The sequence below is a fragment of the Fundulus heteroclitus genome, unplaced genomic scaffold, assembly GCF_011125445.2.
Source record: "Fundulus heteroclitus isolate FHET01 unplaced genomic scaffold, MU-UCD_Fhet_4.1 scaffold_71, whole genome shotgun sequence".
In the NCBI taxonomy this organism is placed as follows: domain Eukaryota; kingdom Metazoa; phylum Chordata; class Actinopteri; order Cyprinodontiformes; family Fundulidae; genus Fundulus; species Fundulus heteroclitus.
In genome coordinates, this window is record NW_023397154.1 from 1,443,752 (window position 1) to 1,458,661 (window position 14,910).

The 14,910-nt window shown below is 41.8% G+C and overlaps 1 protein-coding gene across 1 annotated transcript; it reads right to left on the bottom strand.

Annotated features, from left to right (window-relative positions):
* Positions 1-5,933: 5,933 nt before the first annotated feature.
* On the bottom strand, positions 5,934-14,201 carry LOC118561783 (protein FAM111A-like). The gene is made up of 6 exons (XM_036133998.1): positions 14,177-14,201; positions 14,010-14,060; positions 13,172-13,249; positions 12,981-13,043; positions 8,770-8,820; positions 5,934-8,693 (listed from the first exon to the last, which is right to left on the bottom strand). Exons 3-6 carry the CDS (start codon positions 13,238-13,240, stop codon positions 6,867-6,869), a joined length of 2,010 nt encoding a protein of 669 aa, XP_035989891.1. The 5' UTR covers positions 13,241-13,249; positions 14,010-14,060; positions 14,177-14,201; the 3' UTR covers positions 5,934-6,866.
* Between the last annotated feature and the right edge of the window lie 709 nt (positions 14,202-14,910).

Sequence of the window (14,910 nt, forward strand, 5' to 3'; positions counted from 1 at the left end):
CGGTAATTAAAAACTCAAAGCAAGCCAAAAAAAAAAAATCAAGTTCAACACATTTTTAAATTATCACGCAAATGAAACTAAACTCTTACTGGCAGGTGGAAAAATAAGAATACTCACTTTTATTTTCATTTCAGTTATTTATTCAACAGACTAAAAGCTCACATAGACATAATAAAAAAGAAATAAATACAACAAATAACACATAAAAGATTTGCATACCAGTGTTTCTATAAAAACAACTGGTAGCATAGTAGACTACCAGTCAATGATTCAACACACCCGTAGGAATTTGGCCCCATGACATTTATGTGGCTTATTTCTTGGATTACCTTATTATGGCTAAGCTGGTCAGATTGATGACTTTATATAAATATCTTAGACATACACAGAGTATTTCATGGATGGAGGCAGTGACTAGAATCACAAAACGAGATCGTGACCCAACCCCCTCCTTGCGGTTGACCGTTAGTATGTAGCGTTAAAGTGATGTTTACAGTTTTCTCTGATCATTCAGTGGTTAAATACTGTATAGTCCCATGTATCTGTAATAACATTTTTCCAGGTTTCTTTTGGTTAATTTATGAACTTGTGAAAGTACCATACATCCCTTAAAAAGGCTACATTCACTGGCATTTATTGTGTAGTACCTGCAACTTTATTTTTACTGGATTCCAAACACAATTCTACCAGTCGTCACAATCCAAGAATTGACTGAAGTTCTCTGACTTTGCTGTAAATGCAACCATAGTTTTAAAGGAATAACTAGTAATGACACCTAGTGGTTAAAGTCGTGACAACACATACACAATGCCTTTCACGGAGACCCGCCATTTACCCAGCATTGCGTTGTTGCTGTGAAACACCACTGAATTTTTACAGGACAGGTATATAATGTAGTATACTCTTCATTTTCTGGTCCGCTTTTCTTACTGGCTTCCATGTTTGCAGGCTGCAGCATTTTTCCAAAATAAAATATCAAATGCTGCGCTCTGTTTTGGGAAATTTGGGAGCTCTCATCTGATTGGCTCAGGGACCAGGAAGTAAACATGAGTTACGCTCGGAACCAAAGTAGTTCTGGACCATACCCCCAGGTTTGAAAGGAGAAAAACTTGACTAAGACTTTGTTGATGGAGAGGATTGATCGTTTATACTGAATGTTCCTACATTTCCTGGGTGAGAAATAAGAATGATTTAGGTTGAATTTACAGTACACATCGTACTTAACGCACCTTTAAAATATGACAAGATCACAGGGATGCACTGGAACATTCTATTTAACCTGACATGTGTAATGTGATACCTGAAAAAAGAAAGTGAAAGAACATAAATAAATAAATAAAATTACAGGCTTTCTGTATATAAGTGAACACTTAATACCTGGAACCCTGCACCTGTGGGAGTTTGTGAGAGTGCACTAGTTTAGGTGAAAATTATCCAGAAGGAAATAGCTCGATAGTGGTTGTGGAGAACCAAAGGCCCGCCTTCCCCGAGCACAGAGGCAGGAGTCAGGGGACCCATAATCCCGGACTCCCAAAGGGGCCCCTAAAGCAGGGCGCCCAGGAGGGGCCGACACAGGATATCTGCAACCCCCCCCCCCAAGGAAAGAGAAGAGACGAACCCGAGGAAATCCCCCAGCCACCGCAATGCCAACGTCCCAAGAGCCGCGGGGACGAGCACGTGGGCTCCGCCGGCAGCTAGCCCCGCTGAAGTGGTCCCGGCCATGGGCCCTGAGGGCCAGAAGCCCCAGGGGCGCCCCGCCCCTGCGGCAGGCGCCCCGGCCGCCCCCCTTGGGGCCAGGCCCCGCGAAGCAGCCACCGGGAGTGGGCCGGCACACGCCCCGGGAACCCGCCCCAAACCCGAGGCCTACCAATGCCCCAGAGGGCCAAGGCGCCTGCCAGCGCAGCGAAGGAGGGCAGGACGTGGGGGGGTGGGCTCTGCACCTAGCGAGGACTTGAGATGTTCTTGGGAGAGGGAGCGAACCGTACCCATACCTAAAAAAAAAAGAAAAGGAAAACTCATTCACACCATCCCTCCCTTGTGCCCCACTCACCACACAGATTTAAAAAAAAAGGACGCTGTACACACGTTTTCCCGCATAACACTCGCATCCAACACTCACAAGAGGGGGGGGGGGGGTCACCCCAAATCAACTATACGACTGCTTGTGCCCGACCCCCGGACCAGACGCCCCCCGGACCAGGCCCCCCAAAGAGGGGGGCCAACACGACTCGTACGGGCCACCCAGCCAGAACCTCCCTCACCCCCTAAATACCTAATAAACCCCCTCCCTCCCCCACCTTACCCTAGCCATCCCTGCCCCCACCCCTCCTGGGGGGAGCGGGAGCGTCAGCCCCAGACCTGGCGAGCCGCTGACTACCCATAGCAGCCCACCGCCAAGACCCTAGACATAGTGGCCGGCACCTCCTCCAGGCCCCAGACTCCTTGCCGCCATCGGAGAACGGGGGGGTGCAAAACACCCCGATCCTCCCTACGCCCTCTCAGATGTTGTGTTGTTGCATGTTGTTCTCAAGTGTGTTTAAAAACTGGGAGCGCCGAAGAGGGTGCACGGCACAGCCCACCCCCCCTCCGGAAGGAAGCTGGTGCCAGCGCACCCCCTCCAAGCAACTGCCCAGAACCCTCAATGTCTAAGTGCGAGAGGAGGTGAAGGGAGCCGTCCGAGGTGAGGCTCACACAACATAAGCCCCCTTTTCTGGAATGACCATGACCTGGATGACTGAGACCGTCACCAGCCTCTAATCACCTAACAATACTTTTGTCAAATCCAGTCTGGATTTTCTGCATTTAATGGTTTAATTTCTTTATTAGAACTTGTTCATTTTTTCCCTATTTATCTTATTCAGGTGAAATGCTGTAATGTCTTCATTACCCTAAGAGTGTACTCGATAGTTTTTTTTATTAACCCTCTTCTTATTTTGGTCTTACAATGTGTACCCCCCTGCCATGACCATCCAATGGGCTCCAGATTCTTGCCACTTCTGCACAAGCTTTCTGCGATATACGACTTGAACGTATAAAGCTTCATCTGTTCCTTTTTTGTCATCCCATTGGTGCTGCAGTCTCTCTTGTAGAGCAACCAGGCAGTCACGATCATCATGTCGATAAGGTGGAACATCAGCCGGTGATACCATTTCTTCGACCTAATTTCATTGCGGTACAGTGCAATGACAGAACCCAGCAGGTCCACCCCACCCATATTCTTATTGGGAACACAGGACAGGGGACTTTGATTATTTTCTTTTGCTTGCCATCCCACCTATCAACCTCTGTGACTGGGTGTGCTCCAATGTAATTACTCAGAAGACTGACTGAACGGTTATCATACCACTTCACAGCATGCAAGGTGGTTTCTCCAAACATGGCCGTCTTCTGTTCAAAATATCCACATCCAGCTCTCTTCAACTAAGCGTCACACATCAAGTTGACACCTGGTAGTCTGTTGCTACGAACAGTACCAGTAGAGTGAATTCCCTGCTGAGCAAGTGTGAGCGTGAGAGGGAAACTCGTGAACCAGTTGTCAAAGAACACCTTGTAGTTCTGATGCTTGGGTATTGGCTGGGCCAGGCAGAGGACAACGTTGCCACTTGCTCCTACATCTGGCAGTTCAGAGGGTAGCACAACTCTACCTGTGTAGATCTCAAAATTGTGTTGGACACCATCAGAGCTAGCCAAAACAGGCATCTTGTAGCCCCATTTCTTTGGTTTTGCTGGCAGGTATTGTTTGAGTCTATTTTTTCCCTTGAACGGGACCATCTGCTCATCTACAGCCAGCTTCTCACCCATTGGGATCGTCTGCAGCTTTGTGGTAAGATCAGTGACTAGTGGTCGGATTTTGTGGAGTGGATCCACATTTTCTCCTTGCCTCACTTCATTGTTGTTGAAGTGCAGGGATTTTTTGATGAACTCCCATCTGTTTAGTGCCATACTGTCAGCTACCTGGGACACTCGGATGGCTTTGTTCTAAAATATGCGGGTGCCTGGTAATCTGAACAATGACATGTACACTGCTGTACCCATGAACTGCTCCAGTTCTTTAGCAGTGAGGTTAAGGAGCTTATTGGTGTCACAGTGAATGACATACAAATTTGCCTGTTCTACTACTACTTTCAGAATGCCTTCAGAAAAAAAACATTTTCAAGTATTCGTGGGGGGACATGATAATGTCTGATTTTGGAAGGCTGGCCTGCCATTCTGGGTAATCAGTGATGTTGATATTGTGGGGTGTTCTCCACCGGGGTAAGCGTGGAACATCTTCCTCTGATGCATCATCATAATCATCATTTTAATTTTCCTCTTCATCCAAAGATTCATTGCCATCAGACAGGTCATCTGTTTTCAAAAGAAACCAGGAAGCATAAAATTAGAATAGGCCATATACCTCTCTTCACCCACTGATGCACGTGTGGCACGTGCATGCATACACACATTCATTACATACAGTATGTTATTCAACTGACTGAACCCTGATCTCCTAACTCTCCCTCAAACCTTATTCTGAGGTCCACTCTTCCTCATTGTCACTCTCCTCAAGCTTACTGTCCTCACTGTCAGAAGGATTGAGTCTAACTGCTCGATCAGTTCCATAAAAATGTTCTTGCCTCCATTTTCTGTGAATAATAGTAAGATAGTACAGCAAAAAATTGATTATCATGATGACTATGCATCTGTGCACTTCTCCATCCATGAGAATGTTATTGTTCAAACAAAAGTGCTCTAACTGTGCAATGTTGCCCTGAGGCAACGAATAAAAAACTTATTTACTATAAAACTATTTTAGTAAATAAATAAAGACAAAAGGTGTTTTTACTCAATCAAATCTTCACATATTAATGCACATCACAGATATTATTTATACAGTTATATATATTTAAAAATGTTAAAAAGTGAAATTTATCTTACCTTCTGCTAGCAGTGTGTCCAAGCCTGCTATGGTCCCAAAAATAACTGTTTCACCCCTAGAGGAAAGGTCAAAGCCACGCCCACCTCAAATTTCATTGGTCCCAGACTTATCACCAGACTTTTAAAGTGATGTTTTATTTTTATTTTTAAATTAAAGGGCCAGTTATTATTGTTATTATTCTGTTAAAATTATTGTTAATATTCTGTTATTAAAGTTATTTTTATTATTGTTATTCTGTTTTTAAAAGTTATTCAATCACTGGGTAGTGTATATGTCTGTTTGGGTAAATGTGTGTGCATACATACTTGTATGTATAGTATATGCAAATTACCAATTATAACTGCCACGTTGTATATCATTAGATCATTGAAGTTATCTTTGGTAATTCGTTTACTGTTAAGGGCATTATAATTATTTTTACTACTATTATCATTATTACTATTATTATTATGCAGAAATGTGTGCGCTGTTGCCTTGCAGCAAGAAGGTCCTGGGTTCAAGTACACCCCTGGGTCTTTCTGCATGGAGTTTGCATGTTCTCCCTGTGCATGCGTGGGTTCTCTCCGGGTACTCCGGCTTCCTCCCACAGTCCAAAAACATGACTGTTAGGTTAATTGGCTTCTCTAAATTGTCCTTAGGTGTGAATGGTTGTTTGTCCTGTTTGTCTCTCTGTGTTGCCCTGCAACAGACTGGCGACCTGTCAGGGTGTACCCCGCCTCTCGCCCAGTGAACGCTGGAGATAGGCACCAGCACCCCCCGCGACCCCATGAGGGATTAAGCGGTTTGGAAAATGGATGGATGGATGGATGGATGGATAGATAGATATACATGTACACTTGAGTGTGTAATTTGCAAATATATATATATATATATATATATATATATATATATATATATATATATATATATATATATATATATATATATATATATATATAAAGTTAAGGGTTGCTATACTTCAGGATGCTGACTTATGGGTACTGTGGCCAAAAGGGAAAGAACAAACAAACCACAGTTAAATTTTCCAATCTTTATTGTGTATAAATAAAATGCAAATAGCGTACAGGAAGTGACAAAAACAAGCAAACAAAATAAATGGAAAGTTGTTAGCCCGCCCTAACAAGCACTTGAAAGAAAAAAAACAATCCAAACTGGGTGGACTAACAAAAAAAGAAAATAGACCTATAAAAAGGACAGCAGTGACAATCCTGTCAAACAAAAGATACAAAATTACTAAATACTCATTAAAAAACTGGTTACCTGCATCACTTAAAAACAGCAAATATAAAAGCCTACCTACGGCGTTGAACAACCACATGCCCACCAACAATGCACCCCAGTACAACACAAAACCAATTCAGCACAAACCTACTTACTGAAGGGGATCAACTCAAAACAATTTTCCTCACAACCTACCCCAGACAGCCAACAGCGCGGCTCCACCACACCCCTGGTCCCAAACACAGGAAGTGAACTCCTGGCTACCACCCTTCCAACTTCCCCTTTTATAGAGGCTCTGAGCCACCTACTGGTGCCACCCGTTACACATACATCCTATCGGAATATTCTATTACTGTTAACCCCACTAAGAATATTTAAATGCACTGAACCATTTGTTATAATAGCTATAGTTTTAAAGTTTTCCGCGCCTGGTCAACACATAACACAGAGCAGGGCTGTCGACCGCCTCAAGATGGCGCCCCCAAATCTCGTCAGCGCCCATAGGCGAAAGCAGTCGATGCAAGGTCTACACTTATATTATGTCAATGGCTCGCGCACCCCTGGCACCACACTTTGTGAATCCCTGGCTAAGATAACATAGAAACGTCTTCGACCTTTGTAAAAAAGTCCAGTTGTTTTGCTTTTTAAAAATTTTTGCAATTGGTGATTAGATGTTTAGATAAAGCAGAAGCAGGACTTTTGAAGGAAATTCAGCAACCTGCTGTTTTTATGAGCTCTGATCTACTTCCATTTTCTCCTCTGATTCTGGTTGTTTTCCTATTTCTATTCTTCCCTCCTGATTCTCCTCACAGTGAGTCTGGTCTTTGTTTTGGTTCAGTTTCCTATCAAGAGTTGTTTCTAGGTGAATGTTTCTTTTTGCTTCCTTCTTAACTCTCTCCAACAAGTCCTCCCTGCCATTATTCCTCATTTCATCCAGAAGATTTTCAAACACTTTGAGCAGAGGGAAGGCATACTCAATAACGCTGTGGCCAGCTATTGGCTTGTCAAAATAAAATCCACCAGTGTGCAATCCAAAGACCCGTCCATAAGCGTCAAACACCGGGGAGCCAGAGGCGCCATGATACATGAAGGAGTTGTAGATTACCTGAATATCTGCAAAGGGGTGCCTTTTGATCTGATGATTGATTGAGTAGACAGTAAAAAGATAATCTCTATAGGACTGTAAATTCTGTTCGACAGCCTGCTCCATGTTTTCTTTCCCAATGACACAGGTCAGATCCATTTTCTTCACTCCTCCTCCTGGATGACCAATAATACAAGCCCCACCATCATCATTTGGTTCTGGTACTGGACCCAATCTCTCCAGGAGCCCTGGTGGTACTGTCTCTGTTGGTCCAGGGGTTGGACTCTCACAGGTGAGCTCTAATAGAGCATAATCTAAATCATTATTCCCAAGAACACCCTTCGCCTGCCATGTTCTCTCTGATCCATCTCGTTTTTCAGAGTTGAAAGTTGCAGTGATGGTAAAATATTCCCACCAGTTTTGTATCCCACTTTCCTGCCACCTTTTAAACAAGTGGGCGTTGGTTAGAAAAAAGTTGTCAAACAGCACAAAGCCTGTGCCCTGAACTTTAAAGTTTGACTTATTTTCCTTTAACTCCAAGAGACAAACAGACTCACTGAGCCTTACCAGCTCTCTGATTGTGCGGACTTCACTAAAGGACTGTTGGATATTTCCAAACTTCTCCTTCTTCAGTTCCAGGGCTTTCCTAAAGGAACGACCAGGAAATCTCTCCTCCATCCATTTTTTCAGGTCTGGAAACTGCAGCTGCAGGAGATTCTTGATCTCCTTCAGATCGACCTCACTCCCTGTTTCTTTTATTGCTGTCTGTATACTGACACTGTTACTCTTTGCATACTCTAGAACGGTTGTGGTTTCATTGTTTTGTGAATTATCTGATGCAGATTGTTGCTTTTGAATTGGCTGTTGTACATCAGGAATTTTTTTCTTTTCCAAACATATCTGGAATTTCTTCTCGTGTAGGCAGTCAACTATTTCTGTACACCTTGTCAATTTACCATTTTTGTTACATGACAAAGAGAAGTCTGAGAGATAATCGACAAAGCGCCCGTCCAGTCTTAGAGCTTCCTTTATTTTCATCCCCTTTTTTGCATAAACACGGTAATACCTAAATTTCCCAGGAATAGTGTTACATCTAAATATCTCAGCTGTTTTTGTTTTGCATTTTTTCCCTCCTTCTTTATCTATGAAGAAAACAGAATAGTTGTCTTTTGGGAGGACGCTGGTCTCTTTTTGCTTTTTCTCTACCTCACTAGCTGACGTAATTATTGTCAGACGCTCTCCTTCATCAACACAGGAACAAGGAAAATGTGTTGCAACAATGTGGCAATCATTCCCTTTACCCAACTTGATGATGATGTTTTCTTCTGGTTTCTTTATTTTCTCTTTAAATTGTTGGCTTTCGTGGGATTTTATAACCTGGAGCACAGTGCGAGGTTGTGTACAAGTAACTGTGTGTTCTGGCCCATCTGCACCAAATTTGACTGTGAAGGAATGCTGATGGTCAGCCTGCTGTGAATAAAGTAAAACATTTATGTAAAAATAAATTACAATGGTAAATGCAGTAAAATAAAGCTAAAGCACAGACCTTTGAAGTTCCAGATTCTCCCGTCTTAACTTCCTTAACCCTTCGATTCATCTGTGAAAAAAGAGGAAAATACAAATGTTTGGTAGAATGAAAAATAAGCCGCATGTTCCTGGGAGATTAGAAATCTTTTTATATAACTTTTTTTCATTTTTATGCCTAATTTGTAGTAACTGTCCTGTAAAAAAAAAATCCTAAAGAAAACCCCTCTTTATTTCATTGTAGAAAAATCTCAGGTTTTATCCAGGGGGAAAACAATTTCAAGGCTTAAAAAAAAGCCCTTTGGAAGTCATCATTAAATCTATTCTCCATTTGCAGTAATGTTACACGGACAATAAAAAAAAAATGTGATGCTTTGGCCATAAAAGAGAAAAGAAAAAACTGACAGTTCAACCTTAGTTAAGTTAAATATTATTAAACATTTATGACTTTGTATTTCTTGGGGAAAATATTTTACTCCATTGGGGGGGGTGGGGGGGGGGTCTTTATGGTCCCTAATGGTATATCAATTATAAAATGTGTGTGTGTGTGTGGATGGTGGTTGTTGCCATTGCAGTCTCATTTATTATTCTGTATAGACCCTAAAGAAGCAAATGCTGGTTAATGTGCAGCAGTGAGGTGCATCACATTTCTGACATGAACATTTTGAACGTGTGCTGCAGCACTCACCCTCTGACATTCACACATACATTCACTTGGACTTCAGTCAGAATCAAGTCATTTTAGCTTCCCCTCATTGGCTTCCTGTTAGATCAAGAAAAGAATTTAAAATTCTTCTTCTAACGTATAAAGCCCTTAATAACCAAGTTCCATCATATATCAGAGCTCTGATTACCCCGTATGTTCCTAACAGAGCACTTCGCTCTCAGACTGCAAGTCTGCTGGTGGTTCCTAGAGTCTCTAAAAGTAGAATGGGAGGCAGATCCTTTAGCTATCAGGCTCCTCTCCTGTGGAACCAACTCCCAGTTTTGGTCCGTGAGGCAGACACCCTGTCTACTTTAAGACTAATCTTAAAACTTTCCTTTTTGACAAAGCTTATAGTTAGAGTGGCTCATGTTACCCTGAGCTACCTCTATAGTTGTGCTGTGATAGGCCTAGGCTACTGGAGGACATCAGGGTCTAACTTTCTCACTCTACTGATTTCTACTGTTCTTCAGTCTACTGTTCTCCAGTTTTGCATTGTATTACATTGAAATGACTGTCGTCATTTCAGCTTTTAACTTTTTGCTCTTTCTCTTTTTCTTCATAGTAGGCACACCTGGTCTGACGTTCTGTTAGCTGTGACATCATCCAGAGAAGACGGCTCACCCGCTATTACCATCTAATGTAGAACAGATTACTAGATCAATGTGTGCTTCTGTGCTTTTTGTCTCTCTTGTTGTGTCTCTGCTCTGTCTTCTGTAACCCCAGTCGGTCGAGGCAGATGACCGTTCATACTGAGCCCGGTTCTGCTGGAGGTTTTTCCTTCTCGCTAATGGGTGGTTTTTCTTTCCATTGTCGCTTCATGCTTGCTCAGTATGAAGGATTGCTGCAAAGCCATGGACAATGCAGACGACTCTCCCTGTAGCTCTATGCTTCTCCAGGAGTGAATGCTGCTTGTCGGGACTTTGATGCAATCAACTGGTTCCCTTATATATGACATTTTTGACCAATCTGTATAATATATGATTGGTTTTGACTTTGTAAAGTGCCTTGAGATGACATGTTTCATGAATAGCTGGGTTTCAGTCACGTAATGATTATGACGCGGCCAGGGGGCGCGATTTCAGATGGAGGGCAGGACGTCTATCAAGTTAGCATAAACATGGAGGACACCGTTACCGAAAGCCCGTATTGTATGGAGTTAGAGCCTGTTTAAAGACATAGATACAAGGAGTTGATTGACAGATATGTTGGACGTGACCCGTACCTCATGAAGATGAGTGAGTTTTCGGTGGACCTTAAAGATTTGCCGACAGTGGAGGCCGTTGACATAAACTATCTGGTCCTTCAGACATCGTATTACACCAAACAGCAAATAAAGGCCTATGGAGGCATATAACTTCTTTGTCAGCGGGGGGGTCCACAACCTCGGCACCAAACGTCTCCATGACGATCATCGTTTAGTCTTCGCCAGGGTGAGTGTTTGTTCTTATGTTGTTTTATGTGTTAAAAGATGCTAGCGTAAGCAGTAGTGGCTATAATGTCAACGATCATGCAACACATCTCAACAACGATCCAACATAGCCTCTGCACATTCCGACCGGCTTTGCTGATCTTTGAGCTTCATCCTCTTCTCTCGTTGAAAAGATGCTTCTGATTTGGGCTTAGTTTTTTGGTAACCGAGGTTAACCGTCGGAGCCCAGTCTACCGACTCAACGTCACCCAAAGTGCTAGGACAGCCTAAACAGTCCCAATGAAGTCCATATTAGACTACAGGTAACTTATTAATCATTACTAAGTAAATGAGCATTTAACGACAACCTTATGCTATATAAACACAACCACAAAAACAAGTTAGCTAGCTAACATAACGTTATAGCTTACCTCCGACAAAGTGGTCGCTGCAGACACGGGCATTGGCAGACTCTGCTCCTCAAGACCGCAGACGTACGTTTAAAATCCATTTTTTACGGCGTTGTTCTGTGAGCTTTTTACAATTTTCACCTTTATGAACGACAATCTTTGGTACTCTGTAAAAGCTATTTTCCTTTTCTCGGTTCGAACGATTGGAGCAGCCGTAAACTACACAAAACATAGGCATTATTTCAGATGGCAGATCCTCAGCTACTTCACTTCCTGCCCTCCATCTGAATTTCGCGGTGTCGCGCAGCAGCACTGTGACGTCACGAGAAACCAAGCTATTGGCGCTATATAAATAAAATGTAATTGAATTTTTAATATGATCGTTATTAGACTTTGGCAAAATATGCATTTATGAAAGCCTTACTTGATTTTTGGCTAATTCAAAGCCAAATCAGTTACATACTGTTCCTTTAAAGCAAACAGAGTTCTGGTATCGGAATAATATTGATATAAGCAAACATCCAAATTCAGGTACTGGGATAGGAAGTGAAAAAACGTGTATCGTGCATCTAGTCACTCACGCACACACATACATACACCATTACACAGAACAGCAGGCAACTAAGGCTTAAATGTCTTGCTCAGGGGCATGTCCACATGTAGCAGGAAAAGCTGGAATTGAAACCACATCCTTCTAATTGCAAGACAACCAACTCTACCCACTGAACCACAACCTCTTTTTAGGCTTGCTACATATCTTCATCAGGGACACCAAGAAGTAAATTATTTTTCTCAGCAACATGTACTTGCACCTGTAACCACAGGCTGTTCCCAGCAGGTGTTTGCCCTAATAGCACTGCCTCATCCTTTGCCTTATTGTCCTGAGGATAATACGCAGATCTGGCAGAGGTATCCAAAGAAAACGAGGCGTTCAGTTGCGGCCGCATTAAGCTTCCTGGCATTGAACTGCTGGAGGTTTTTTTCCCCTTCACGTTAAAGAGATTTCCTCTTCACAGTTGCTTCACGCCTTCTTATTATGAGGGATTGCTGCAAAGCCATCAACAATGCAGACGACTGTCCACTGTGGCTCTACGCTCTTTCAGGAGGAGTGAATGCTGCTTAGAGAGACTTGATGCAATCTGCTGGGTTTCCTTAGAGAGGAAACTTTCTGACCAATCTGGAGGATTTGATTGAATTTGACTTTATTAAGAACGTTGAGATTACATGTATCATGAATTGGGGCTATATAAATAAAACTGAATTGAACTCCTGTTGTGTGTTGCAGTTAGACCACTAGATTTTACATGTTTGATCATATTAGTCATGATTGCATAAAATACCATAAAACCTCATAAGTATTTACAGTATCATACAAAGCTGTGTAAACCCTTCACATTCTTCTACATATTGATGAGACTTTGATAGGTTGTATAACAAAAAAAATTGCTGTTGAACTAAAATGACTCAACACACAGGCATTACTGTCTAATCTGTTGGCAAAAAAAAAAAAAACAAGTAGTAAGTACATCCCTAAGAGTAGTTCTCCAAATTGAGCCAAATGCATCAATGTTTTGTGTGGCCACAATTGTCCAGAAATGCCTCAGCTCTCTTGGACCTGGAGTTCACTAGAGCTTCACAGGTTGCGACTGGTTAGCTTCGGGAAAACTAGAAAACTGATTATGTTTCTGACTTATGAACCGTCAGCTCACCAGAGGCTCCGTCACACCCAATGTCTTCTTTCTTGGTGTTTGGATGCCACCGCCAGGAACATCCTGATGAAGGACGGCAAAAGGACAACAGTCACATGGACATGCAGCAGCCTATTTACTGTATACCAGGTCAAATATGGAGGTGCTGAATATTAGACACCAATTACCAAATTAACCAGTCTCTTACTGACATTTTCCTTCCCCAAGAAGCGTCTGATATCCGGTGGTTTTTCTGCAGTCTTTCGTCTTTTGGGAGCCATTTTCACCTGCTATGACAACAATAAAGACAGCGACATAAGAACATGTCTTCATTTGTAACAGACTCATCTTTTTCTGGTAGTGAACATATTCTGATGGTTTAAAGTCTTTCACTGAATATTCAATGCAACACAGATATAAAAAAGCAAAAGATAATATTCAGGTCAGAAGTCTAACATTGTAAGTAAGTATCATAAGTCTGCAAATATCAGTCAATACATTTTTTAGGTAACTATATACAGTAGGTTTTAAAAACACTTGCTTAGATTGATTTGAGTATTGTAAATATTGCAGCTATTTTGTTATGTCCCCTTTTCTATTTGGCACTATTTATAACATTATCAATGTAGGTTTCTGATTATCAACAAAAGTAAAATGTGACTGTCTTAGCTAGTGTTAAGAGAAAGATTTCCTTTAAAACAAACTTTTTAATCTCTAAAATGCTAAAACAGTAATTTAATTTGGCACTTAAAGAAGTTTCATGTTACACAAGAAAATGCTTCTATGAACGATTTAGCATTGGAATAAAAGCTTCATGAATCAGAAGATCTGTTAAGTGTCCAAGAACTGAGTCAAGGTATTAACTTTTATTATTATTATTATTATTATTATTATTATTATTATTATTATTATTATTATTATTATTATTATCTGATTAAATGTAATCCATGCTACGTAAAAACTGTGGAGCAGCCCCGATGAGGACCAAAGGAAGCTACACATCAGAAGCCAACTTCAACCATGTCTTATATACAATCGGTGTTTACTTACAGTTTTCCTGCTTAAAGTGTTGCTCCTGCTGTTAGAGTGGCTCAAAATTTGCTGTTAAAGGAGCAGAAATTGTCCAAATAACCAGAGCAAGAGACAAAAAGTGGTCACTGAGGGAGAAAGAAGAGAGGACGGCCGGTTTTTACTGTACTATAACCGCGGATAATAACCCAGGGAGCTCCTAAGTCCTCTCTGTCCTCTTCCCTCTGGACTGACGATCCGCAAAACGGCAGGATTTATAAAATGGCGCCTTGAATCGAGAGCCAATCAGCAACGCTGACGACGCAACAACCTGAACATGCTGCGTTCAATGACAACTGGGAATTTAAAAACTAAAATATCCTTGTAGGTTTGTTAGTTTGTCCCCTTTTGTTTGGATGCAGGAAATAGGCACCAGCACCCCCCGCGACCCCATGAGGGATAAAGCGGTTTGGAAAATGGATGGATGGATGTTTGGATGCAGCACAAACTATAAGCTTTGGTAAATTCCCGGTCGCGTCTGAACGCGACTGTACGGACGGGTTGTGTTCAAGTCATCTCTAGACTAAAGTATTTTTCTTAGCCGTTTTTTTCAGTGGAAATGGAGAGAGAACGGCAACCAGCTACAAGACTGCACCATTTTCTGCTTTCCATGCATTTTAGTTTAATTTTCCATTTCTATTTATTGTCTCTGCATTGGGAAGAGTGAAAAGACAGAAAACATGCACACTGTCAAAAATAAATCTGTTGTTTTTGCAGAAAAACTCTAGGAGCTGTGGTTACTGGATGTTTCTGTGAGAAAAATACAGTAAAAACGGAAACCAGTTTACAGAACATGTCTTACATGGAGAAAACTGCAGACTGCTTGTTCTCTTTAAATGTATATTTAACAGCTACTTTCGTGGCACCAGTGGCCCTTTCTATT

Excerpts from the sequence above, each read along its gene's own strand:
- LOC118561783 (XM_036133998.1), bottom strand. The coding sequence starts at position 13,240 with ATGGCTCCCAAAAGACGAAAGACTGCAGAAAAACCACCGGATATCAGA. Across the intron at positions 13,044-13,171 it reads GCTTCTTGGGGAAGGAAAAT|GATGTTCCTGGCGGTGGCAT; the intron begins GTCAGTAAGAGA and ends GTCCTTCATCAG. Across the intron at positions 8,694-8,769 it reads GAGAATCTGGAACTTCAAAG|CAGGCTGACCATCAGCATTC; the intron begins GTCTGTGCTTTA and ends CTTTATTCACAG.